General features: G+C 33.2%; 3 protein-coding genes across 5 annotated transcripts; 1 reads left to right on the plus strand and 2 right to left on the minus strand.

Annotated features, from left to right (window-relative positions):
* Positions 1–6,890: 6,890 nt before the first annotated feature.
* On the minus strand, positions 6,891–8,307 carry LOC147403317 (uncharacterized). The gene is made up of 2 exons (XM_086437649.1): positions 8,101–8,307; positions 6,891–7,228 (listed from the first exon to the last, which is right to left on the minus strand). The coding sequence occupies exons 1-2, from the start codon at positions 8,187–8,189 to the stop codon at positions 6,997–6,999; spliced, it is 321 nt and encodes a 106-aa protein (XP_086293775.1). The 5' UTR covers positions 8,190–8,307; the 3' UTR covers positions 6,891–6,996.
* Positions 8,308–13,967: 5,660 nt separating this feature from the next.
* On the minus strand, positions 13,968–22,952 carry LOC147403318 (Nucleic acid-binding, OB-fold-like protein). Of its 3 annotated transcripts, none has more exons than XM_086438849.1 (6): positions 22,724–22,949; positions 22,209–22,283; positions 20,765–20,853; positions 19,819–19,903; positions 18,798–18,879; positions 13,968–14,365 (listed from the first exon to the last, which is right to left on the minus strand). In XM_086438849.1, the coding sequence occupies exons 1-6, from the start codon at positions 22,901–22,903 to the stop codon at positions 14,274–14,276; spliced, it is 603 nt and encodes a 200-aa protein (XP_086294975.1). In that variant the 5' UTR covers positions 22,904–22,949; the 3' UTR covers positions 13,968–14,273. The 3 variants fall into 3 exon arrangements, with proteins under 3 accessions (XP_086294975.1, XP_086294978.1, XP_086294977.1); XM_086438852.1 differs by lacking the exon at positions 13,968–14,365 and adding an exon at positions 18,463–18,592 and having other exon boundaries at positions 22,724–22,950; XM_086438851.1 differs by lacking the exons at positions 13,968–14,365; positions 19,819–19,903 and adding an exon at positions 18,463–18,592 and having other exon boundaries at positions 22,724–22,952.
* Positions 22,953–23,225: 273 nt separating this feature from the next.
* LOC147403319 (uncharacterized) lies at positions 23,226–26,435 on the plus strand. The gene is made up of 2 exons (XM_086438853.1): positions 23,226–23,661; positions 25,613–26,435. The coding sequence occupies exons 1-2, from the start codon at positions 23,278–23,280 to the stop codon at positions 26,141–26,143; spliced, it is 915 nt and encodes a 304-aa protein (XP_086294979.1). The 5' UTR covers positions 23,226–23,277; the 3' UTR covers positions 26,144–26,435.
* Positions 26,436–27,552: the final 1,117 nt, after the last annotated feature.

Below are 27,552 nucleotides of genomic sequence, written 5' to 3' on the forward strand. Positions count from 1 at the left end.
ATTTATTTATTTCTTGATTAGATTATTAATGAGATTAATTTACTTATAAAATTTCTTTATTTAATGTGTAATATTCTAATTATATCAGATGCTTGAATTCTCTATAGTAGATTAAGATGTGAAAATTGTTTAAAAATAATATTTGATAAATTTGGCTTTTTTATGAAAAACTTAATCTGTGCAAATATTAATTCTAGATTTTTTTATTAAATGAATTTTATTTAGATTTAATTGAATCTTAAAAAATCAATAAAAAAAAATATCAGTGCATTTTTGTGGTGGATCTTCGCGTTCTTAACATTTTTCGTATCTTGAATTTTAATTTTTTAGTTGATTAAATTTAGATTTCAATCAAGAAATTTTCAATTTAAAAATTTAGGATTTTTTTTTTTTAATATTCTCTCTCTAGATTCATAACCTTGAATTTTTTTAAACACCAATTGCCATATATCAACCTTGGACCCCCCTGAGTAATTTATTACTTCGCTACATACACCCTGCACTCGGTGTTTGAATCTGCAATATTTAAGTTATAACAAAATTATGTCTAACTCTGTAATTTTAAAGATCATAAATATGTTATTTTCTTATTGGAATTGATTGAAAGCCTTTGTTAGTATATATTAAATATAATTATTTTTTGCAATAAAGTCAAAATCGTATTTCAATTTCTTGTAAACACATTCTTTAGGGTATTTATAAGACACACTATTATGGTCTCTCATATTCGACCGAGTCCAACATTCGGTTGAACTTGATTATATTAGAGTATTATAGAATGTATTGCAATAAAGCGTATTAAATGATTGAACTTGATATAATAGTTTTTCCTGAAAAATAGTATTATAGAAATTATATTACAGTATTTCTCCTCCCAATCCATCAGGAAAATGATTTTCTAATCTCCTGAAGTTATTATATCACGATTACCCCCTACCCTCAAAAATAAAAGCCAACTCTCTTCTATTTTCCTAGATGTTGGAATTCATTTCCCCATTACTATTCTTTGGAGTAATTTATTTTCCTTGAAAATGTTTTCTCTACAATCAAACAAACCCAAATACATTATCATTTTGTTTACTTGTTGGGTTGATTCCTTCCCCTCTTCATTGAGCTAACATTTTTACTAAGAGTGTTTACGATGGCAGTTGATATTTTTAGTCTTCCAAATGATAAACAATAAACTAAAATGAGGTTAATTAAAAGCGCGCGATTGGCATGCTTTTTATTAGGATTATGGAGATTACGGAAATTTTCATAAAGGTACGGGACTAATAGGAATTAAAAAAATGAGGTTGAAAATGAAAAACTAAAATTTACATTCAACGGTGTTTAATTTGGTCCTCATGGGGGCAGGAAGCAGAGGAGCGGCCTGGGGCTGCTCCTTCAAAATGCATTTTAGCGGAAAGTTGAAGGTGAAGGTGCTTCCAAACGACCTCAAAATACATGGAATCACTTCCAGCTCCCTGGAAGCGTTCCCAAACACGGACTCATCACATCGATTTTTTTTTTTTTTTTTTGCTTCAACCTTTAGAAAATAATTGAGAAAATAAGATTTCAAATCAAGGATAGCAAGAGTTCTCACAATTAAGAAAACTAGTTAACATGTTTTCTTAAGGATAACTCATAGCCTTAGAACCATTGCTTGATAGAAAAAGTCATCTAAATCATCAAATAATGCCTCTCACCAAGGAAGTATATAAGCCAAGGAATATTGTCAAAAAGATTAGAAAAAATCTTCTAACATCAGCATAAGTTTACTAAGAATGACTCTCTTGTAATTTTCTTTTCCATTGAAACCAATCAAGCTATTGTTATAATACTCCTCATTGCATTTATGATTGGGTTCCTATTAACATCATGATTTCATGTAAATGCAACAAGTGAGAGTTTGTTTCTGAATTCTCTTCACCAAAGCATGATATTGATTTATACTCTCAATATGCAAAATCAATAATAAAGAGAGAACTACACGTACGACACTGAATTTACGTGATTCAACAAGATTTTCTATGTCCATGGGCAATGATGATGTTCTTTACTTGTTGTGGAAGTCCATGTAGTCCAAATGTGAATCTTGGTCCAAGCTTTGTATAGTCCTTCAATCTATATAAATCAAAATGCATACTAAATAAAAATTTTAAGTTCACAAACATACCTTTAGATAAGTATCAAAATGTACATCAACAAGGTAGTTGTCAACTTAGCATTATTGTGCCTAGCACGTTTCCTTTGCCTACTATATCTGACAAAAGAGTCATATATCAATAATCCAAGAAACATAATTCATTGATTCCAAATAAGCAAAAGCAAAATCAAGAAGTTATTTCTAATACTTTATTTACAAGAATATGATTATAATGGTTTAAGCTTTAGTAAAGATATCAATAAACACCAATGATTTTCTGACTCAAAATTTTTTACTCAATCTGTACTCTTTTGACATGGTAATGGCATAAAATTGTTGATCTTTTACTTGTATATCCTGAAGAAAAAGATCTATGCCTTGTCATGTCAGGCGAGTACAGACTGAGTGAAACTTTTCGAGTTAGAAAATCACGACTCCTCACTAAATCGTGTTCCATTAGTCCATTATGGCCTTCGTCATAATTCTAAAGCACATTTTTTGAAACATAGAAAAAACATGGTACTTTGTTAAGATATTTTGTCTTTTTGCGTAAAAAATAATTCACAAATATATGAACACAATATTTAAACCATTGAACCGGTATGGTAGTTGTTGGGGACTTTTCGATCAACACAATACACACACCATCCAGGTGACGAATAATTTGATTCTCAATTTTACATTTTAGTCTCCAAGTTAATTAGTAGGATACTTGAAAATTCTACTACAATCCTTGAAGCTTGTATCGAATTAGAATTAGTTGAATACTTTAATTCTTTCTTTCCATTTTATTTATTATTTTTTTTAGTCTTTATCTTTTAGTAAGTTCTATTATTTTTTTATAAATATAATTAGTTGATAAAAATAGTGATATATTTTATGATGATTGATTAACATCAATGTTAAAATGAGAAGAAAAGTCACAAGATTGTAGTTTGATTTCTTTTATTGATGACTTAATGAATTATTATTCTGGATTTATTTATTTATTGCTTGATTAGATTACTAATAAGATTAATTTACTTATAAAATTTCTTTATCTGATGTGTAATATTCTGATTATATCAGATGCTTGAATTCTCTATAATAGATTAAGATGTGAAATTGTTTAAAACCAATATTTGATAAATTCAGCTTTTTTATGAAAAACTTAATCTGTGCAAATATTAATTCTATATTTTTTTTATTAAATCAAATTTTATTTAGATTTAATTGAGTCGTAAAAAATCAATAAAAAAAAATATCAGTGCATTTTACTGGAGAATCTTCAAGTTCTTCACATTTTTCGTATCTTGAATTTTACTTTTTTATTCGATTAGATTTAGATTTCAATCAAGAAATTCTCAATTTACAAATTTAGGATTTTTTTTTTATTCTCTCTCTAGATTCATAACCTTGAATTTTTTTAAACACCAATCGTTATGAATCAACCTCGGACCCCCTGAGTAATTTAGTACTTCGTTACATACACCTTGCACTAGAGGTTTTGAATCTGTAATATTAAAGTTGTAACAAAATTATGTCTAACTATGTAATTTTAAAGATCATAAATGCATCATTTTCTTATTGGAATTGATTGAAAGCCTTTATTAGTATGTATTAAAAATAATTATTTTTTGCAATAAAGTCTAAATCTTATTTTAAATTCTCGAAAACACATTCTTTAGGGTATTTATAAGGCACACTATTATGGTCTCTCATATTCGACCGAGTCCAACATTCGGTTGAACTTGATTATATTAGAGTATTATTTAATGTATTGCAAAAAAGCATATTAAACGATTGAAATTTAGATAATAGTTTTTCCTGAAAAATAGTATTATAGAAATTATATTACAGTATTTCCCCTCCCAACCAATGGGGAAAATGATTTTCTAATCTCCTGAAGTTATTATATCATGATTACCCCCTGACCCTCAAAACTAAAAACCAATTCTCTTCTATTTTCCTAGATGTTGGAATTCATTTCCCCATTACTATTCTTCGGAGTAATTTATTTTCCTGAAAATGTTTTCTCTACAATCAAACAAACCCAAATACTTTTTCATTTTGTTTACATGTTGGGTTGATTCCTACCTCTCTTCATTGAGCTAACATTTTTACTAAGAGTCTGTTTACGATGGCAGTTGATATTTTTATTCTTCCATATATATATTGTGGTATCTACTAATAAAATAACATTGAAAATAAGAAAATATATAATGAAAAAAAAAATTAATCACTGAAGTAAAAAATAACAAATCCAAATAATCAATGATCATTTGATCATTTGGTGAACAATCAATGATTATATATTTTTATTAATTTTTTTTTTTGATTGGTTAATGATCAGTGATCATAAATCACTTATCAATGATCGTTTAGTAATACAGCCCAACAATTAGTAACTAATGATTATTAAAAAAAACTTAACACCATAAATAATCAACAATTAATTATCAATGCTCGCTTAAAGAAAAAATAAGAAACTAAAGGAGGTTAAAAACATAAACAAAAATGAGGTTAATTAAAAGCGCATGATTGGTGCTTCTTATTAGGATTATGGAGATTATAAAAAATTTCATCGTGGTACAGGAATAATAGGAATTTAAAATTTGAGGTTGAAAACGAAAAACTAAAATTTACGTTCAACTGTGTTTAATTTGGTCCTTACGGGATCTGGAAGTAGAGGAGCGGCCCTGGGCGGCTCTTTCAAAATGCGTTTTTGCGGAAAGTTGAAGGTGAAGGTGCATCCAAACGACCTCAAAATACGTGGACTCAATTCCAGCTCCCTGGAAGCGTTCCCAAATGTGGACTCATCGCAACGATTTTTTTTTCTTCGAACTTTAGAAAATAAGATTTCAAATGAAGGATAGAAAGAGTTCTCACAATTTAAGCATGGCCTACAAGAAGGGAAGTTGTTAACAAGTTTTCTTAAGGATAACTCATAGCCTTAGAAACATTGCTTGATAGAAAAAGTCATCTAAATCAACAAATAATACCTCTCACTAAGGAAGTTTATAAGCCAAGGAATATTGTCAAAAAGATTAGAAAAAATCTTCTAACATCAGCATAAGTTTGCTAAGAATGACTCTCTTGTAATTTTCTTTTCCATTGAAACCAATTAAGCTATTGTTATAATACTCCTCATTGCATTTACGATTGGGTTCCTATTAACATCATGATTTCATGTAAATGCAACAAGTGAGAGTTTGTTTCTGAATTCTCTTCACCAAAGCATGATATTGATTCATAGTCTCAATATGAAGTGTAGAAAAATAGGTGAGGAGCAACTATAACAATCAAAGCAAAAAAAAAAAATGCAAAATCAATAATAAAGAGAGAATTACATGTACGACACTGAATTAACGTGGTTCGACGAGATTTTCTACATCCATGGGCAATGATGAGCTCCTTTCAATCTCACTGAAGTATCTCAATTCCATTTTTTTTAAGTGTAAATTTCGTTAATTGAAAAGAGGAAAGAAAAGGGTCTAAAGGAGGTGGAATTGATCTATATACTAACATAAAAGCACAACTACTCAGCTATGCAAGAAGCATCCTTAGAAACCAACAAAGTTTTTTATACAGATAGAGGAGTGGAATCAAAATCACCTAAATTACACTCTTCCATAACATATAAAGCCATGTGTTTGACATCAAAAGCATTGCTGGATTTTAATTACTCTTCATATTGACGATAGTTTGGTTAATCTTAAAGTACCAGCCATCTGTGTCTAGCCATCTGATCTTGAGCGCCAACATGGCTGACATCCTCCCCACCAAAATGGTTTTGTCAGGCAATTATCGGGATGGTTGGGCGGTCACACATTTAACCGTTCGATCTCTTATTAAATTTTAATAATAGTAACAAAGTTTCATGATTTGTGAAAGGAGGGAAAAAGAATATTAAGCCCTTGATTCTCACATGTCGAATCATGATCATGGGTTCCAACATTACACTACCGTCGCCTCGCGCCTATTTTGTAAATATGCAGTTCTGAATAATCCACCAAAGTAAAAGAAATTAAACATAATATTATTCCAAATAGTAAAATTTCAGTTATTTTAATTTGTTCAAAAAGAAGAAGAAAGAGAGAATTTATATACAAAGTTCCTACACCATATCAATCCCTTAAAATAATAACTAGTGACTTAAGAGGATAAACCCATGTTACTCCACCTTTAGGCTTTAAGATAAGGAGAATAGAGAATAGAAAGGAAGTCAGTCAAACTTATGCTTAAAGCAAACAAAACTGAGAATGTGGTCATGCCAAGGCACGCACACACACACACACACACACACACACATCAAGCTGAACAAAACCCAAAGGATAAACCCAACACTTCAAAAATCACAGAGAGTACAATCAATGCCAACCCTTTTGCCAAAACTGGAAACCCTAGTACCTGGGACATGGTAGATTCCCTCTTCTCCAACATATTCTGTTGTGTGAAAAGGACCCAATTATCAATCTAGACCATCAATATTGATCTTATGATGCAGATTGGTTCACCATAATTTGTTTTTTCTACTGAACCCTAAAAAGGTGGGTAAGATAAGAACAAGTAAAAAAAAAGATTCCAACATTTGGATGACATATGTGATAAAAGGAGGGTTCAATTATAAGAACTTATCTGTCTGACTGGTCAAAGAGACATTAAAGTCACATTCAAAGAACATAAATAAGATTACTTTGAATGGGACATACATTGACTGATATACAGTTTTTCCTTTTCTTTGACTGGAATCATAACACTTAAAAATCTGATCTAAAGTTACAAAATATAACACATATTAAACAAAACAAAGAAGTAAAAACCATTGGAGTCTAGAACAAAATGAAGAACGTACACATACATGAATTGTGATCTAAAATACAATGAAATTATGATGAAGATGATGATGTAGAAGAGCAATCGAATTTGTAGTGCTTATCGACCGAGACCGATACATCCCAAGTGCAACTAAGTCCCTTAGGGATGGTAACAAGATCTCCAGCACCGAATTCGACATATTCCGATGACCCTTTAGTGTAGACCTTCACCTTCCCTTTGAGCAAATAACATGTCTCCTCTGCATCATATTTCAATGGAAACTTTCCTGGAGGGCACCCCCACCTGTATATGAAGAAAAGATAACATATTAGAACCATAACAAGCGAAATTTGATTCACAATGCCTGAAATGATATAACAAAGATTTCGAAGGACTGTAAAAAAAATGGACTGGAGATAAGGCCCAAGATCATAGAATGGAATAACAAAATATGATAAACATTTTGGAATAATGAAGTTACGGGTGATAATGAAGTTGATGATATAAGATAATTAAGATTTTGATGACTAATAAGCAAAGAAATTAATGGATAATGGTTCAGGATAGAATGGAATGACGAAATAGGATTTGATTAATCAACCTAATGTTTAGGATAAGGAATAGATGATGATTTATTTTTATTTTATTTTATTTTTGATATCTTGGGTATCCCTACCCTTCGGATGGGATTAAGCCCGCAGTCACACGCACCGCCCCCTCAGAAAGTTCTACGCGCAACAAGTTGAGTCGAGGGTCAACATGACCCTAGAGGGCAGCCCCAAGAAATTTATAGCACTTGACCTACTCTTCGGAGCTTATCAAGGCTCGATTTGCCACCGGGCCAATCCCCTTGGGGTTGGGGTTAAGGTATAGATGATGAATGAAGATTTTGAATGTTGGAAAACAAAATTGAATTATAGATTTGATTCGAAATATAATGGAATGAAGGGATAGTATTTATATTATGGACTTTACATTTGGGATAAGGTATAGATGAGTATGATTGATGATAAAGATTTCATACCTCGGAAAGAAAAGAAATAAATAGAGGATATATATAGCTCTAGATTGAATAAAATGGCAAAATAGGATTAATTTAAGTTGCCAACCCAATATTTAAGATAAGGCATAGATGATGATGATGAGAAATAAGATGAGAAAATAAAACCACTTACTTAGGCCATGATTTGATACCCAATTCGGACAAGCGCGAAGTGGATGGATTCCTTTCTATAATTATATTAAGATTTGCATTGGACGCCATGGATTTGAACTTTAAAGAAAGAAGAGCAAGAACACAAGAGAAGGAAGAATATTGAAGAAGATGGAGAGTAGAAGTTTAGGAGTGATATGGAGGTGTTTTAGTTCTCTTTTTATAGCAAGTTTCAGTCATCTTAAATTTATTTATTTAATTCCTTGTGCATTATAAAAATAATCTGAAAACATCAAATAATAGACTGATAACATCGCTTGTAACGCATAGTAGCTTTTGAGATGGAGTCTTCTTATAAGAAAGTACAAGTAAATACGTCAGCACAAAGGATTACAATTTACACGATAAAATGAACTTGAACTTGTTTCCAGTGAGATACCAAGTGGAGTTACGAGTTATGGCGACATTGTTTTAAAAACTAACTCGGACGAGTGGATTTTGAGGTGACTCGGTCTTTAAGTCCGGGTAAACTTGGCAACATGACCGAGTCGACTAGGAAACACACTAGAAAATTGGCTGGGTTATAAATTTGTATTTAATTTTTTTTGGAGAACAAAAAATAAATTATTATTTTTGAAATAATAAAAATTATTAAAAGAAAACCCTCTTTGGATTTCATTTAGGAAAATGCTGGATTGACACATGCTATTTACTACGATTCTCACAAGTCTGACATGGGATGTGCACATAACCATTGTTATGTTTCCTCGCGATACGAGTAAAAATCATCTACGGTTATATATGCATCTCCACGTCAGAATTGTAAGAATCACAGTAAATCCTGTGTCACCCCAACACGACTCTTTCATTTATTTATTTCGATAGCTTGTTTTGGTTTTGGTGTATTTCACGTAAGAACTTCAATGGTCCTGGAATATGAGTGTACAATTCTCGTGGACTAATTATTGGAAAAGTACAATCGATAAATCTTACGTGAAACGTAAAAGATTTTGATCCTTTTGTTATGGGAGGAATAACCTTTCACTATATTGTAGCAAGGACATGGGCATATTAGGGGGGGCCTATTCCATCTTAGTGTTCACCCATATCAACGTCCGTACAAAGCATTACATATGGGTAATGTTGAAATTGTCCTTTCCAAGTAGTATCATTGCTATCATTTTTGCAATTTTTATATTTAATAAATATAATATAATATTTGTTTGACTTGCAAAAATCATCAAGTTGATTATATTCAACGGACGTCGAAGTCGAATTTTTGAAATTTTAAAACTAAGATGTCTTGTCAAGATTCATATTAAGGAGTGACAGGTTTCTACATGGGTTGCCAACTTACTGAAACTCTCTCCCTTTATCAAGGTTTGGGATCAACAATGTAATGTAAAAGAGAGCAACTATACAAGAGTAGCAAAGATGACGACGTCCAAATTAGTGAGTGGAAAGAGCATGAAAATATTATTAGAAAATATCACAATTGAAAGAACAAAGGAATAACATCAATAGGCATTAAACTAAAAGAAAATCAGATGAGATGGTTTGACCATATTCTACAAAAGTCAATTACAACTCCAAATAGAAAAAAAATAAAATATTCCAATTGAAAAACCTAAATGAATAAGAGAAAGGCTTACAAGAATGTGGATGAGACTCCAAAAATAAATATAAACTTACTCTCAATAACAAAATTAACATAAAATAAAACGAGAGAACAAGATTTGTTTAGTCAAATCCCAAATCTTTTGGATAAGGTTTTGTTGTTGTTGTTGTTGTAAAACTTTGATTTAAAAATATTAAGAACGAAGCAACATCTCTATGTAGAGTGAAATTCAGTTTTAGATCAATGTTTTAGAACTCTAAAACTCGTTGCAACTCTCCCACAATGCATTGAGTCAACTAATACTCCATGAGTCAACAAATTATAACCCGAGTTTATCAAATAACCATCAAAGAGATGTTGGTGAGATTATCGCGATAATTTGAGCAGAAGTTGAGAGTAACTGAGGAGGGTAACAGAACTGGTGCAATCTGGTCAATGGTCAACGATTGACCAAATTTATTGCTGATCTGGCATAATTTTTGCAGCTTTTCTATTGGACCAAGCGTGTTTGACCATTGACTATAAAGATGCCGACATGGGCCTTGCCCAAGACATTTCTTTTGTCGCTACTTGTGAAGTTGTAATAATATCTCCTCTCACAATGCCAAACGAAACCCACTTTCACACGTGGAAAATTAATTTTCTAGAAAAACGATTCTATGCTTTTACAGGCAATAAAATTACTTTTCCAACTCCAGGGGCGGGCAGATGATTCACCCCTATACGTTTCTTGTTGGAATTCAAAACGCATTGAAGACCAATATCAATCAATCATATTTTTTTTCTTAGTCATCTTTTCTACAAATACTCTGACAATCAAATTAATCTTCATTTTAATAGAATTCAAATTTTAATAATAAAAAATTATATATTTCAATTTTGTTATTCTCTTATTTATAAAATTTCCAATCTCTTAGGTGTCATTTTGTTGTTCAATTGTACATTTTATTTAATCTTATAATGTTTTTTTAGTGTTGTTTCTCATTGTCCTTACCCATAGTAAGATGTGTGTCAATTGTAAAAGATGATGGTTTCGTTTATTGACTATTTAGGGCACATCGTTGTCTTTATGAGTAGTCCAACTTGGTGAATCATGCACACACTATAATTACCCACATTTTTTAGGATGTCAACCTACGACGTATCATTAATAATAAAAAATGGCATTATCTACCATCAAACAAAAGCTTTGAGGATTTTTTTTTTTTTTTTTTCACTTAATATGTGGAAAATTAATTTTCTAGAAAAAAAGTAAGGTATGTAGATTGGGTTTTTTATATTAAAAAAATGACTTTGTCATTTATTCAAATCTAAATTTTATTTATACAATAAGGTTGAAATTAATTAGTAGAGGAGATGAATTCAAGTATGTTAAGGTTTCCATATACCCTTATAATTGATTGGATTACTATAAAGTATGTTGAGGTTTCCATATACCATATAATTGATTGGATCACTGTACCAAACATCAACTTGATTGGTGACTTTTAGTTTGTTTGACTTTGAGCATTTCTTTTGTCACGTGGCCTCATAGAGAAGCCATGCGTGGACTCAAAACCCAAGAAGAAAAGTGCTCGAATCCAACGACTACAATTTATTACAGGTCAAAATACTACACATGGATTGCGTGATTCACACACACAAGCATTTAAATAATAAAAACACTTTCCCAATCATATTTGGACTCTTTAAATAAAGAGACGTGATGCTCTTGACGTGGCAGTGCACAATAAGAAAAACATCTAGAGAGATTTATCTGACTGACCTATTTGGTACAATTTTATTAAAAAAAACTCTCTTACTTTATCAACAAGTTTGTTAGATGGAGAAACCTTACTTTAATAAGCTAGTATGACTAATTTAGTAAGATATTAGGCTCACATGGATTATGAAATTAGTAACCCAACATTGATTTTATGGAAAACTCATATTCAAAAGAAAAAAATTCACAAAAAAGAAAAAAAAAACACTCTTTGAACTTGATCGTATTTTTTCAAAGAAGATGACTATTGATGTAAAATTAAAATTCAATAGTAAAAATTAACTTTCTTTTCTCAAATTTATTTTTTTTTAAATTGTTAGAATTTTTTTTTTGTAACTTTGTATCATCAGATCATGTTTTCAGATGTCACAAATTGATGTGATTAGAATCCACTCCAAGGTATGTTAGGTAACAAATTAACTGCATAAATTTGAAATTCATGATATGAATCCCACTTCAAGGTTTGTTCAATAACAAACTTTGATAAAATGAGATTTGGTGGATAATAAATTTCATAAACCAAGGTGCAACAATTAGATCTGCCACTTATATCTTTCAAAGATCTATGGTTTTGTGCACATGTACCATGAGCGTCAGATTATCAAATCATTTTATCATTAGTCGTAAATATAAATAAATGAATAAATTAAAAAAGAGTCTATGCTAGATGGGGGACACGACGTGGTGGCACGCATGTCCATAGATGTGTTTTACTCATCTTTAAAAAAAAAAAAAAAAACATATCTACAGGCATGCACAAGCCACCATAGCAAGATATCCCCGTGTGTCCTCCCGCTAAGGTTACACCAGCATTAATCATTCAAAAATGTCAAAACTAAAAAGTAAAGAAAAAAAAAACTTTTTAAAAAGTGAAAAAAAAAAAATTCTACCATTATTTTTTTTATTTTATATTATGATGGAGGTCCGGACCGACTAGCACGGCAAGGCTACAAACCTCTTAAAACAACATTTCTTGCCCAAATCCCCAAGATGTTATCATATTTTAACTCAAGACCTATTCTTTTGTCATTAGTGTGGGGAGTACAGAATAATTGCCCACGCACCAAGGTGAACTTATTTTAAGCATCTTTAACCACTGTATCTGAGTATTAAAGATGAGTTGAATTCTATTGATTCAAGATTGTGATTATGAGAACCCTAATAGAAAAACAATTAACAAATTATTATTAGAAGAAAACTAAAATCTTAATCAAATCTAACATTATCATATTCTTCATGAGAAGGTGGATTTGGGTACATCAATATACACCTTAAAATAAAGAGTCGGTCACATCTTATTATAAAATGCATTCATGATCTAATGTATTAATACACACCTTACCAATGCTATAGTACTCCCTATCAAACTCATGGGTACTGTAGATGCACGAAATGACTCTACACTTTCCTTCTCTTTGAGCTCGGGGGGACCTGCAAAACAGCCCACTCCGACGATCAAGTTAGCCAAATTGATCAGTGTAATGTGCTTAGAGAAGAAGAATTCGAACCTCTTTTACTCATAGTTTCTTCCTTATATAGGTGTTCAACTTGATCGTTTTCTGTGCCACCCCTTGAGGTGACCTGGGGTAGTTAGCCTACTCTCTGACATGTCAGCTGCAGGAGTTGTTGCAACTGCCCTATCGCTTCTGAGAAAGTCAGGTTTGGTCTGACATGACGTGGGTGGTTAGAACTGGCTGTCTATTGCAGGCTTATCTGTCAGACCTGTCATACCGACCTACGAGCTGATGGCACAGCTCCGAGCTTGGAATACATGCATTCGTCGGAGTTAATAAACCGAACAAAAGTCTTTGTCCGACCTCAAAATCATTATCCTTGGCCCTTTATCCGAGCCACGTGTCGGTGCTCAAGAATTTCCCCCCACAGGTACCAAATATCATCATTTCATGAAGCACATCAATTCAATTGCCTTCGTTTTGCAAGACAAATTGTCGATTAGGAACAACAATTCCCAAATATGGGTTGCCGATGAAACATTTTCCAATGATGTAAAAAAGGTAGAAGGGCAAGCCAAGTGAATCAAGCCTAATGGTACAGCCCTCAAAAATAAACATAATTGGATGGTCTCGATTGAGCTTAATGAATATTTCATTGTGAGGGGGTGATCATTGGGCAGTGTCTCTTTGGGGTCTTAAATGATCTCTATCAAGCCCCATGTCTTTAACTTAAGCTTTCATCAACCTACAATAACTTTTTTTCAACAATAAATGAAGCCCTAAATCTTACTAAGAAAATGTTCTATTTTGCTCACCAAAGATCTTGACTTTTGCCTTAATAGTCTTTTAAGACGGAATGAAAATTTTTAAGTATGATATTAAATAGACACTTTGTCAATTGGTGGAAAGTAGATCCCACTCTAATTTTATTAGTTTCATGGGGCATTTCATAGGGACCCTCCCATCTCTTTAGGTGTGGGACCCATGAATAGGCCAGTTGGGCTCAATGTCTAGTATGGCTGTATGGATCACTTGCACATATCCAAACTAAAGTGGTTAAAAGAGAAGCAATTTGCTCCCAAAAGATGCGATTAAAAAGTAAAATAACCTGGAGTAAAACTTTGTGATTTCTACACAAAGAAAACATAATTTCATTGAAAATGTTCACTTCCTAGCCCTCCTCCCCCACCCCCAAAAAAAAAAAAAAAAAAACATTGATACAGATGTAATGTGGACATTCAGAACTACCATAATATCAATTTTCCTTCTTTAATTCCTACATGATTTCATTTCTACAATAAATTGGAGTGACAAAAGCATACCAGAGCTTCACAACACTTGCTTGTTTGATCTCTCAGTTGTCAACCTCCTACTTTAGCAACCTTCCTTGGTTCAATCTGGCTCGTCATTGGGCACTGCATCTCCGTCCAACTGATTGGAACCATTGTTGCTCCTAAATAACACAAAATAATTCGGAAAAAAAATAAAATAAACACAGCAGTTAGAATACCAATAATGCTACCTTGCTAAAATTCTCGACATATTAAACTTTAAAATTTGTAAGACACCTACAAGAGACAACAATTTTTCTCTTTTTTATGTTCCCCCACCATAATTTTTTTGGCCGTTTGAAACTTCCATCATTTCACCAAGTTTGTTATTGGCATGGATTTTCCCCTTAGATTCCCAAAACCTTGTTCACTACTCTTTAAATACAAATGATAATTTCATTCTAGATCATATTTTCAACCTCTACATTATAATTTTTAAGCCACAACTGCCTTAATCTTTGATATATTTTATTTTAATCCCGCCCCGTATACCGTCTTAATGAAATTGTGGTCTTTTCAAATTTCATTTGATTGGTAACCTCAACCTGTCTGTCCAGGAGTTTTAGGAGGCACAACACCGATCCAACAATAGTTGTGATTTCATACGTGTCAGTCTTCATATGTAGGAACCACACTACTATCCATTTGCTAACATTTTCTTCTTTGTACTAGTTCTTAGTCTAGAAGAATGGTGTTGAACAACTTGGAGCTTACTCTAATTGTTTGTCATTTTTTACCTAATTTCTTATTAATTTTTCAAATTTGATAATATGTTTTTCCCTAATTTCCTATTTATTTATGATGTTTTGAGATATTAAATCAACCTGATTCAACCGTAAATCCAACTTACTTAACTTGACAATCCCTTTTCAAGTTCAAGCTTCAAGTGGGCTTTCAAAATATTGCCAACGTATGAAATGAAATATGATCGTCATACTCTAATTTTTCCAACATTTTTTTTTTTTGATAATTAAGTTTTCTAACAAATCACTGATAAAGTCCAATATCTTTAAGTGTCGCACCATCGTTTATGTTCGTTTGATGATTCTGATCCTTGGGGTATCGATGGGCCTAGATTTTGTTCGAGTAGATTAATAATATAGATCCTCCGATAGACAAATATCCTCTCAAGGTTCTAGCCACTTCTATACAAAAGAAGTACTTGAAGGATATAAGTCTTATATATACACACCCACCTTACCTAGGTATTTTATATCTCTCACCTTACCTATCAGAGTTGTACTTCACAATGTATACCCACCTGCAACCAATAATCTTCTCCTTATGTAACATTTTCAAATCCCAAGTATTATCGTGTTCAAGAATCAAGAACTTTTCCATTTCCTAAATCATGGCATTCCTCTATTGTGATTAAGACTAAAGATAAATATGATTATATCCCCCATCGTACACGAATCACCTTGAGATAAGGAAAGATTAATTGTAAATTGGGATACAAAGACGAATAAAGAAACTGTGTAACACATAACTGTTAAGGAGGTCGAAATAATTACTAGATGGTCGATAACGAATACACCAAATGATTCGAAGTGAAAAATAAGTTAACAGATATAGAAAGGAATCACTAAATCAAGGAAGCTAACATGATTGGATATAATTAGTAGAGGATTCTAAAAATGAAGCAATCTTACTAAAAGATGAAGACTAAGAAATCTATAAATAAGAATAAAATAAATACCAGTTATTCAATTCATACTAAAAACGAGATTCTTAGACTGATGACTAACTTGAGCATTGGAGTATTTTTTATAGGTACCCCTCTAAAGTCGAGTTTAAGGTGTTTAAAAAAAGATCGAGATATGTGCAATTCAAGGCACAAACATCAAGGTGTGCAGATTTTGAGAATTTCCCACATAATACATCAAATAAAAAAAAGGAGAAAGAGGTTTCCTTGTCTCACTACCCTAAGAGTTTTAAAGTAGTTTGAAGAAGATCCGTTGACAAACATGGAGAAAGTTACCAGATATGCATTTCATAATCCGCTTTCTCCACTTCCTACCATATAATCTAGGAATTTTCAATTAAGGTACTTGTATGACTTCTCAAACTTGATTTTACAAACGATCTTTAGTTCCCCTAACTGGATTCTAGAATCAATACATTTATTTGCATTTAACACTCACCCAAGATTATGTTACCCATTGCAAATGCTCTTTGCTCACCAAAAAAGAATTGTTTCAATTCTTAGAACCAACACTTCAACTATAATTTTTGTCAATGCAACCAAGCTTTATGGGCTTACAATCCAAGGTGTCCTTCACTCCCTACTTTCAAATTAGGGCTAGAAAAATAATATTCGAACTATGGTCTAGGAAGAGAGGATGAAAAGGAGGAGGGGAAGGACTATCTAGCCCTAGAGAGTCATTTCCATCTCCATTCTTTCCATCACAACAATGTACTCTTTGACTGGCCTTTCAATTCATATTGCTTGATCTTGGAAGATACAAAAGAAATAGAGAACATCCAAGAGAGAGCAACATGCTTGTCTTTTGAATGAAGTCCAAAATATCAACTATCCCTTCCTTAAAAAGCCTTCCTCGATTACTTCATGATTCCATCAATCTTCATGTTTGAAATGAAGTTCCTTTTTATGACCATCACGCACTCTATTGAAATTTTGGTGTTATTCTCACCTTGTCATTGAATACCTCATTTATTTATTTTGCTATTTGAATTCATCAATTCCTCTCTTCAGTTGATAAGCTTATTTGTTCCTCATTATCAATTTGAGCAATTTCATTAAGCACCATATTCTTCTTCCCATCGACCTACCAAATTCCATTATGTTCAATATTTTAATCTTTTTCTTAAGAGTTGTAAGCTTCTCGTGAAATACAAAACCAACCCTTCCCAAAAAAGTAAGGTCCTTTCATCATTCTTCAACTTCCACAATAATTAGCGAAGGAGTAACATGTTTCAGACCTAAAATGAATTGCCCTTAAAGAAATATCCCTCGCGTCCATGGTAATAGGAGTATGACTTGAGGTCTATAATGTGAAAATTGTGTTGCGGATTGTGCTCTTCCCAAGATCCTGATACTAAGAATTTGCCAACCAATATTGGATTGGACTATTTTGGTTATTGGTCCAAGTGTACAAACTTCCCTTACACAAAAGATCATTGAATATATTCACGTACTTCATGGCATTAATGAATTTAAAAATCAAGCATCTCCGACATATGACACCAAAGATGTGGGAGGAGTTTTTGACAATTAACACACCTTGAGATATGTTCCACGAACTACTCAAGTCTTTGTTTTCATATATTACACCCCAAACTCATCATTGGCAAGGTACCTACCAAAAACACTCTGACGCTCAAGTTTGACATCAGTCTAACAGCAACCTCTAGTAGAAATTGAATGATTTAATTAAGTTATCTTACTCTTATTAGAGACTTTCTTAGTCTTTATCTTTTATCAAGTTACATATATTCTTAAAATTCTCTATTAATTATCCTCACTCATGCTAGTTTTCCTAACTTAAAGGATTACTTGTTATATCTGCTAACTGATTTGTGACTTTGGATCGTCAAATATATCCATGAGCGACCTAATAATTACCCCAATATCCACGCTAGTTTTGTATTACACTTCATCATTCATCTCGAAAACTTGGTTTACAACTTGTCTTTCCTTATCTTGAGGCGACACGTGTACGATAGGGGATAAAATCATATTTGTGTCCCCACATAGTCATTAAAACTCGTGGTTATTTTTCTATTAAAGATATTCTTGATGGCTCGGTAAGCTCAAAATATCTTCCCTCAATCATAATAAAAAAAATTCTCCCATCATTTTTGTAGTAGGGTTTGAAAGGTCCCAACGACGGTGAGATCCTTTATTTGGTGCACATACATTGGTAAAATCCTCACCATTGATTACCTCATTAGTCATATAATACATATTTGTTTTCTATCATACGTGCAAAGTCAATGGTTATTTTTCCATTAAACATTTTGGAAATTAGTAGAAAATCACTTATTCATTTGTCCATTCACTGACTTGTCAGCTGGTCCCTTATTTGGTGAATTTTTCTGATAGTAGAAAAATCACTTATTCATTTGTCCATTCGCTGACTTAATCAGCCGGTCCCTTATTTGGTGAATTTTTCTAATAGTGGACAAAAAAATACAAGGAAATAGTAGGAAATCAAAAGTTAACCAATAGTACGATAGAAAAGGAGCAAACCAGCAGTGTAGAAGTATCAATGCATTATTGTACTAGTAAGGGAATCACATTGTGTTGATACACAGGTAAGCATAGCATACTGAAGTATCCAATAGTCATACAAATGGATGCAATTACATTTTGCAGGGATAACAACCTGAAGTCCAAATTATTGCAGCAAGGGTGGTTAGACAATTTTAGGTGCTAATCAAAAGAAGAGTAACCAGCAAGAGTTCTGAACAAACCTTCAACCACTTTATAGATGTAAATGGATGTATCCTCAACCATAGACTTAGTATAAAAAACTAGTTGAACTGGAAACTGAAGTGTATTAGAAAACATTGGTCGCAAACAAATCTTACCTGCCATGCTTTCAGCGGATACAACACCCAGTTCATTCTTTGCTGTAGAAAGATAATATGCCCGAGCATCTCCGAGAGACAGCTTAATAAGAAAATTATGTTAAAGTTGACCGTTCATTCATAAATAATTGAGTCACTCATAATAATTGAAATTTCTAATCCATGTACAAGAATGGAATCGCTGCTCAAAAAAGACAAGTATATCCCCATTGTAACGAGCAACCATGATGGAGAGCAAAATGGAAATACAGCAGATTATGTTTACAGTTAACATGTTCATTTGTAAATAATTAAGTTGTAATCATATTAAATTATAAGCATGCAGAAAATGGCATGGCTGCACAAGAAAGATGACCATATCACCATGAAGACATGAAACAAAGACAACAAAAAAAGCCATCCTCAATATGCAGTCTTTGGAGTGATAACATTTAAACTAAAAAGAAAAGGACCCTTGGAACATGGAAAGGTTTCAAAGAATACTTATAATAAATAAATAAAAAGGTTTCAAAGAACATTTTTACAATACAAAATCACAAATAATCTCAATACTAAAAGGATTCCATTACCATAGGGAAAGAATTGTTGAACAGGTAAGGATATAGTTCTAGCAGAAACAAAACGTCTTTAATAACTATTTTGTCGATTATGTTTTAACATAAACCCTATCCTTTTGTATCGTGTCGAAGAAAGAATCATCCCCACGGTTCAGAATAGAGATATGGCAGCATTACCTAGAGACTAAACCTTTCTTTAAGGATGCTGAAAAAATAAGAAAAAAATTACTGACATGATCAAGCCACTATAAACAGCTTCAATATAGACTAAACATTATTGCATATCCAATAGGGTAAAAAATATTCCATCAAGGACAGGTCAAAGTGTACAATGAGAAAAAAGTTCGAATGAAACAATCAATTTGAATACTCTATATATTACGAAAACTATTTGAAGATGACCAGTAGAATAGTCTTAAATTATTTTAGACCAAATAATATGGCCATTTCAAGCATAAGGATACAACTACAGCCCTAACAATGTCGCCAGGGCGAAAAGACAAGTGCATATCCACTTTATCAATTTCCGTTGCACGAACATCTTGTTGCCTGTTGACATATATAGATAGATAATGAATAACTCTAACAAAGAAAGTTCTTCTGTTGATGTTCTATACCAATAACACATAAAATCCTTATCAAATCTATGCTACTCAATGATAGATTCCATAATCGTTCTAAAAACTTGAATATTCCAAGGATCGGCATAGATAAGCAATTAAAAGAACTCCACTAACAAATGGAACAAAAGCAACACACACACACACACACACAAATAAAAAACTGAAATTACTACAACTTAGAGACATAAAGAGAAACTGGGAGCAAATAGATTTGTGACCTGAGAACAAAAATAATTTCTCCAGTTAATGCCACTCGGCAAGGTGCTAACTCTTATGTTTGAACTTAGTAATTCCCAATTTCACATTGTGTCTCATACATCTGAATTATTTGAAGAGTATCTCCAGTAAAAGGAAAAGCTGCTTCTACACTACATGAAAAAAAAAAAAAAGACTAGAATCCATACCTATCATAGTAAATTTTATTGTTCACATAATTTACTTAACATTATGACCTCTGGAAAATGATTCAAGGAACAATGCTGTTCAATTGTGTGGAATAAACCTTTTTTGATATGTAATAGGGTGAGGCGGAGTTTATTTCAAATGTCTTAACAAACTGAATGTGAGAGTTTATCCATAGCAACAAACGACTTTATTGGATATATGTTTCAGGAATAAAATTCAAGAATAATTTATTAAATATTTATCTTAAAACTATGACATAATTTCCAATACTTGAAACAGCTCACAAAAATAATTTACCTCAAAATACAAAGATATGTTAGCCTATAAAAAAAAATATAGTTATTTTGATTTCCATTTCTTACTTGTAAGAGAAAATACATACCTAATAGTGCCAGTGAACTTTTCTCTCACAGACTTGGAACCAACGCACATTATATCAGCAGATGCCATTCTAGGCATCACTTTAGTAACCTAACATAAACATTAAATACTACAAATAAGGATCACTAAGCAAAAGCGCATATCATACAACCATCATCAATCGTTGACTCTTTATCCGGTTATCCCAAAGATCTGGGTCAGCAGAACAAATACTATTCCTATGTTCAATTCCATTCAGAGGAAGATCTTATGTTATTGAAACTGAGTTTATATTCCCAAATCCCAATCACTAACTCAATCCACGTTCTTTTGGTCTTTCTCTCTCTCTTTTAGGACCTTCAACTTGCATATTCTTTCTAACCGGGGCCTATAATCACCCTTCATTGAGCTTCAGCATGCACAAATCATTTCAACTGACTCTATTTGATTATTGCCTATTGGATTTATTCCTACATTTTCTGAAAAATATTATAAACATCATAAATGGGATTGAAATTAATGTATTCAAGAGTGTTATAGCAAAACCAATAGGAATTGCTGAAAATCACGTAGTTGGAACAATTTGCCCGTGAATCATTTTCTTTCCCCAATTCAATTAATTTCTAAGAGTAAGCGAAATACAAACTTGAAGTTATGAACCATGGTTTCAAATCTTGGATTGACATCTCGTCTCGTTCATGGATGACACCAAGTTATCTCAGACAGATCATCTCATCTTAGACAAGATAAACCATTTAAGTTGGTTTACAATTATTTATTCATTTATAAAATAAGGTAGATTATAAGATCATTTTTATTTAAATAATAAAAACTTAAACTATAAAAAAATTATTTTAATCACAAAATATAATATCCGAGTTTTACCAACTCGTTCAAGATTTTCAAATTATCTTCCGACTCATCTCATTTAGCCCGGTAGATGATATGAAGCCAGAAACGTGGTGTAAATCCTTCGCGTCAGTGAACGATACCGAGATGACTTTCACAAACAAACAAAAAAATTGATAAGTTGTGACTTCGCACAAAATGGAATGGGGTTTGATAAACAAATCATGTTTCTCCATCCATTCCATTCTCTCCAGACCCAAGTATTTTTTTATTCAAAGTTAGTTCATATCTGCTTTCACTATCTCCGTACACACTCTTTTGGGTCTTTGTCTAACTATTTTAAGGCCTTCAACTTTAATATTTCTTCCAATTGTGGCTATAATTGGCCTTTTGTTGAACATGTCCAACCCATCTCAGTCAACTTTCTCTTAGATAGTTGCCTATTAGATCAACTCCTACATTTCCCGAAATGTTTTTTTCTAACAGGATTCATTCAGCTGACCCAAATATTTGGAATAAGACTTCCGGTGATGATATAGTGTTCAAAACCCATAAAACAATTAAGTTTCAACTGAATGAACAGAGACTGTAAAAATAAATAAAGAAAGAAAGCTTACACGGGCGATTACAACAGTGCCGGGTTCCGGGATGGCGCCATGGGCCTTGTGACCAGTCACCTCAACTGTTGGTCTCTGAGGAATGTAAACAAGAACAAGTATGAAGTAAAAAAAAAAACTTAAAACCCTGAATCCTAAAAAACAAAGACGAAGTAAAACAAATTGAACCCTAGACGCTAAAAATAAAAATGAAGCAAAACAACTAGAACCCTAAAAAATAATAATGAAGCAGAAAAAAAAAAAACACTTAATAAAGCAGGGAAAAGAATGATGAAGTTGAAAAAATAGAACCCTAAAACCCCTATAAAATATAGATAATAAAAAAATTCAAAGAAAAATAAACAAAACCCTACAAAATAAGGATGAAGTCAAAAACAACTTAAACCCTTAACCCTAAAAAATAAGGATCAAGTAATTAAAAAAAAAAAAAAATGAACCATAAACCTTAAAAAAGAAGTGTTGTTTGTAAAACAACTTAAACCCTAAGAAATATCAAAGTAGAGATGGAAAATGACCTGATCTGATGAATCAGGAGAGGGAGGGATGATGTTGCGGCGTCCAGTTAGGGAAGCGTATACAGTTTTATTATGGGGTGCCACGTACGCACCCCTCCCTGGGATTAAACTCGAAGCTCTCCCCAATACTTCTCCTGGAGTTACTAACACCTCTTCTTCTTCTTCTACTTCCATCACCATGTCTCTCTTTCTCTGTCAAAATTTGAAGAAGACTAATATTTGTTTTTTATAGGTTTAAAGCCTGCCCTGCCCCTGCCCCTGCCCCTGCCCTCATCTACTAAATTATTTAACACTAATATTGTTTTTTATATAAAAGAAAAAGACCTTATTTGGTCTTTTTGTATTAGTCTTCCAGCACAGACCGAGATCAAGAGATATGCCACCTTTTAAAAATGTGGGTCCACTCCCAAGTCCCAAGTCCCACCACATAATTGTCCAACGTGATTTAAAACAGATCATAAAAACCGATTTAAAGTGGTCCAGATTTCCAAACAGGGTCTTGTTTATCCATAAACTTCATCTAAAAAATCTATGGGGTTTACAGAGGGTTTCAAATGGAGACATCTCGTCTCCTCCTCTCATTGCTTCCTTGCTCCCTCACCACTTCACTAAAACCTCGCAAACCCAATTCTTCCATCGTCAGAAACCCTAATTTCTCCTCTGATTCTATCACTCGCTGCTCCTCTACAAGGCGGCGTAGTTCGTTCTGGGATCCAAACGCGGAGAGATTGAGGTCCGAACGATCCAAATTCAGCTTCGTAGATGAATCAATCGAAGACGATGAAGGTGATGATGATGATGATGACGTTGATTTTGGGTTTCGAAGGAGAGAAAAACGAAAGCGTAAGTGGTGGTCCGAAGATGATTCGCAGGAGAGCGATGGCGAAGGATTTGGAGGGATTTTGGAAGAAGCTGTCGATACTATATGGATCATAAAGGTACGATCTTTCGTGAAAATCATTGAAAATTTTGCTACTTTTAAAGGTCTTGTATTGTTTTTTTGTTAATTTTGGGTGTGTTTGAAAACATCTAGTTGAGTTTGAGACTTGAACTTTCAGATGTTCAACTCTCTAAGTTCAACACCCGATAGTTGAAGATGAATGTTGATTTAAACTTAAGTGTTTGGTTGCCAAAGACTCAAACGGGAGTGTTTTTTTTTTTTATATGACAAAATTGCAAAGAGCTTCAACTCAACAGTGGGAGAACAAAGAGAAGATCTAGGATTAGGGTTCCAAACCAATTGCTTGCATTCAATCCAAGCATCTAAAATCTAGGGTTAGAAATTAGAAAACTTGTATTTGTTTGTTTTCTAGATTGGGCAGAAGATCAAGCCTAGGGTTTCAAAAACCAGAAAAACCCCTATTTTGAAGAAGAATATAGGACGGGAGAAGCTCTGTGTTGGACGGTATGGCTGGGGAAGAAGGAGAGAGAGAGAGAGTACCTGGGCTGAGAACTTGAGATTTGTCAACATTCATCATTTTCAGTGAATGTTGAAATCCCTTAAAAAACACAAGTTTGAGAGTTAGCTAGTTCTGAACTCGTGTGAGTTTAGTTTTTCAAACACCAAATTTTGAGCAACTAGCGTGAGTTGCAAACTCTTGCACGAACCTTCAGTTTTCAAACACACCTTTTACATGGTTTGAATTTTGCATAATTTTATATTAAATGGGGTTTTAAACAAGGATTGGTGTTGAAAAAAGAATAAGAATATAATTTAATGGGGAAAATTTTGAAACAAACTTCCTTGTTTTTCCAAGTGGAAGAGAGGAAATTGGGTTGAAATTTGCTATGGTTTGAAAAATCATCTGAGACCAAGTTTGGAGGCTATTAGGCAAGATAGTTAATGTGTATCGTTCATCACATTGACTTGTCTGAGATATGAGATGAATCGTCTTATATATCGAAAATATTGGTTGAATTTTTTTAAATCTCGACCAAGTCAACAGGGTTTTATGCTTTTGATATATAATTATTCATTTTTTTTTTAGATTTAAATATTTGTCGGCTGTATAAAAATAAGATTTTGTGATTAAGCATCAACTAATCCACCTTATAATAACAAAAAAATATAATTATTAGAAGTGTATAAAAATAAGATTTTTTTTTTTGTGTGTGAAACGTGGTATCAGTGGGGAGTGAGATATTGTGTTTTAAGACTGTGACGTGGAGAGGGGAGTGAGTTATTGCTTTTACAGCTCCCTGCAAGAGGCCTTATGGTCTATTGGTATCTGATTTTTTAGGACCAATGTTGTTAATTCGAGTCTGATCGTAAAATCCTAATGTAGGATTCAAAATTGAATAGAGATTCAATTCTTGCATCGTAATATTCAAAAGGACATTTCTTATGGGTTAAATAAAATTTGTTTTGAGTAACTACTATAGAACTCACCATAATTTGGTAATCCAAAAGGATCTTCATGCCAGTGTTCTTAAACTTTTAGTGTTACAAAGTTAAGTGCCACTATTGCCTTGAACTCAAATTCCGTTACCTCTGCAAAAATCTTGTTTTTATGAAATTGCTTTTTAAGCCCCAATCTCATCAAACTTTGCCTATTAATATTAGTATAGGGCAACTATGACCTTTGTTTTTGAATCGTTTAGTTTGTCAACACCATGGTTGATCAATCTGATATTATAGAAGGCTAGCAGGAACATTTCAAACAATGCCCATTAGCATGATAGGGCAGAATTATTTATTGTTCACTATTTCAGCTAATCATCACAAGGAAATGTATTATTTTAGTTCACAAGTTCAGGGACATAATCACAAGGACTTTTTTCTTTTTTTCATAAACACTCACAAATCTCGTTTATCACTTTTCTCTATAAAAAAATAAAATCTAATTGAGATATCTTCTAAAATACGACAATGTTGACGGGTCAGTGCAGGTGTTCCGAGCGTTCGGTTGGTTGCTTCCAGCCTTTGTTATATCAATGCTGCTAGCAACAGGTCCGAAAGCTTTCCTCATGGCTTTAGCCCTTCCACTTGGACAGTCAGCACTTTCTTTTGCAATTGATAAGGTTTTCAGAAGGACACGTGACAGACCAAAACCAAGGCCCAGGACCAAGAAGAAGCCATTTTCCAAGGCTACCACCACCAATTTTGAAATGAGTTCGGAAGAACAAGAAGAAAGCAGTAGGACCACTGAAGGAGGAAGGCAGGGATATCAGTCATGGGTAGCAACAGCTGATGGTTCAGTTAGGAAGAAGGATGAACAACGTGGGCCCAGTTTTGGCGGATGGGATGAGCTGGATAGACGTCGAGAGTCTGATAAGGGCCCCACAAGGAGGAGGCCACCTAGGCCAGGTATGGAGAAGGGCAAGTTGAGTAGGAGAGGGAGAAACAGAGAGATACCCTTATTGCTAAGGTTACTGATTGCTGTTTTCCCATTTCTTGGTTCATGGACTAAGCTATTATAGCGAGTCTCAGCATTATTGTTCAATTAGGAGACTATGTTGCTTGAGAGTCCTGTTCCACGAATCATTCAATTTGTTGGTGACAAATGAAGTTCCATCTGGGAGGCCTTTTAATGGCTCTTCACGAAAGTGGGTCTATGGCTTCTTTTGCCCTTTCAAGGCCTTGAAAGTTTTCACTTTCGAGTTTCAATCATACATACCTCTTGTACAAGTTTTACAGGTGAGAATAGTCGGTCTATTGTTAAACTTGGAAGTAAATAACTATAAAGGGGATTTGGCAAAATCTTGTTTTGAAGAGTTTCCAATAGCCAAGTTGGGCAGTATTTGGAAAGAGAAAAACTAATGTCCAAGCTTCCAATACATGGTAAGAAAACCAAATAATATGGCTGAAGAAATAAAAGTACAGACCCCTTTAGCAAGCCAATCTGGGTATAAACCCTGTTTAGTATAAGTTGTAACTTTTGATTACCAGGATTGTAGTGCCAGAACAAGAAATGGGTCCCTACCAGGTTCGGATTGAGGTGGATTTGGATCTGACCATACATGTCGCAACCTGGACCTATACTCGACTTGATCCATGCAGCAGGTTACATATTTGATCCAAACTCATTGATCGAGTGAGCGGTGCTTTTTTGATTGCTTAGGTAGTGTTTGCAACACTTTTTGCCAGCGTTTTAACCTTTCAACCTGAATTATTCGGAGAGGTTTCCAATGGAATATAGGTTGGTTCATTGTTGTTGAGAGGTAGTAGTACAATGGAATGTAGTCTACTCTTTGGTATGGAACTAGTCAATTAGTGTGTGTGGGTTTCATCATGGATGTCCTCTGCCATTTTGATGGTCCTGGGATTGATATCATGGACCATCCATGGTCCTTAAGGTTGCTCCGATGTGCTGGGCGGATCCCGTAGGTTGCATGGATACCTCCTACTGTGTGATATTAGTTTATCGATCATTGAACACGAAGCGTCCAACTGTGTACCCATCATTTGCAACAAATTATCATTTATTAAAAAAAATCAACTTCCTTTCATTCTGATGAGAACTCCGATCATGGTCACACAATTTCGTAAAATTCTCCTTATAAGGGATTAGCCTCCTTACAAGGGATTAGCGGATTAAATATGTGAATCAATGAATGAATTGTAATGTATTGATTAATGCCAATATGATAATATTTTTAACTTTCACCTTCAAAAATTTTGAGTCTCTTCAAGAACAAGATAGGGTTCTTAAGGAAGTTAAAAAATGATAGGACTTTGATAAGAAATCTATTTTATTACATTCTCCGAATCTTCCCTTTTTTTTTTTTTAACCAAACTTTCACAATGTAACCGAATAGAACCTCCACCCAATAATTAGAGAATTTTGTTACAATTGACTTCAACTTGAATTTTGAAAATATTTATAACT

Source organism: Akebia trifoliata, chromosome 4 (genome assembly GCF_017979445.1).
Source record: "Akebia trifoliata isolate Shusen 1 chromosome 4, ASM1797944v1, whole genome shotgun sequence".
NCBI classification, from domain to species: domain Eukaryota; kingdom Viridiplantae; phylum Streptophyta; class Magnoliopsida; order Ranunculales; family Lardizabalaceae; genus Akebia; species Akebia trifoliata.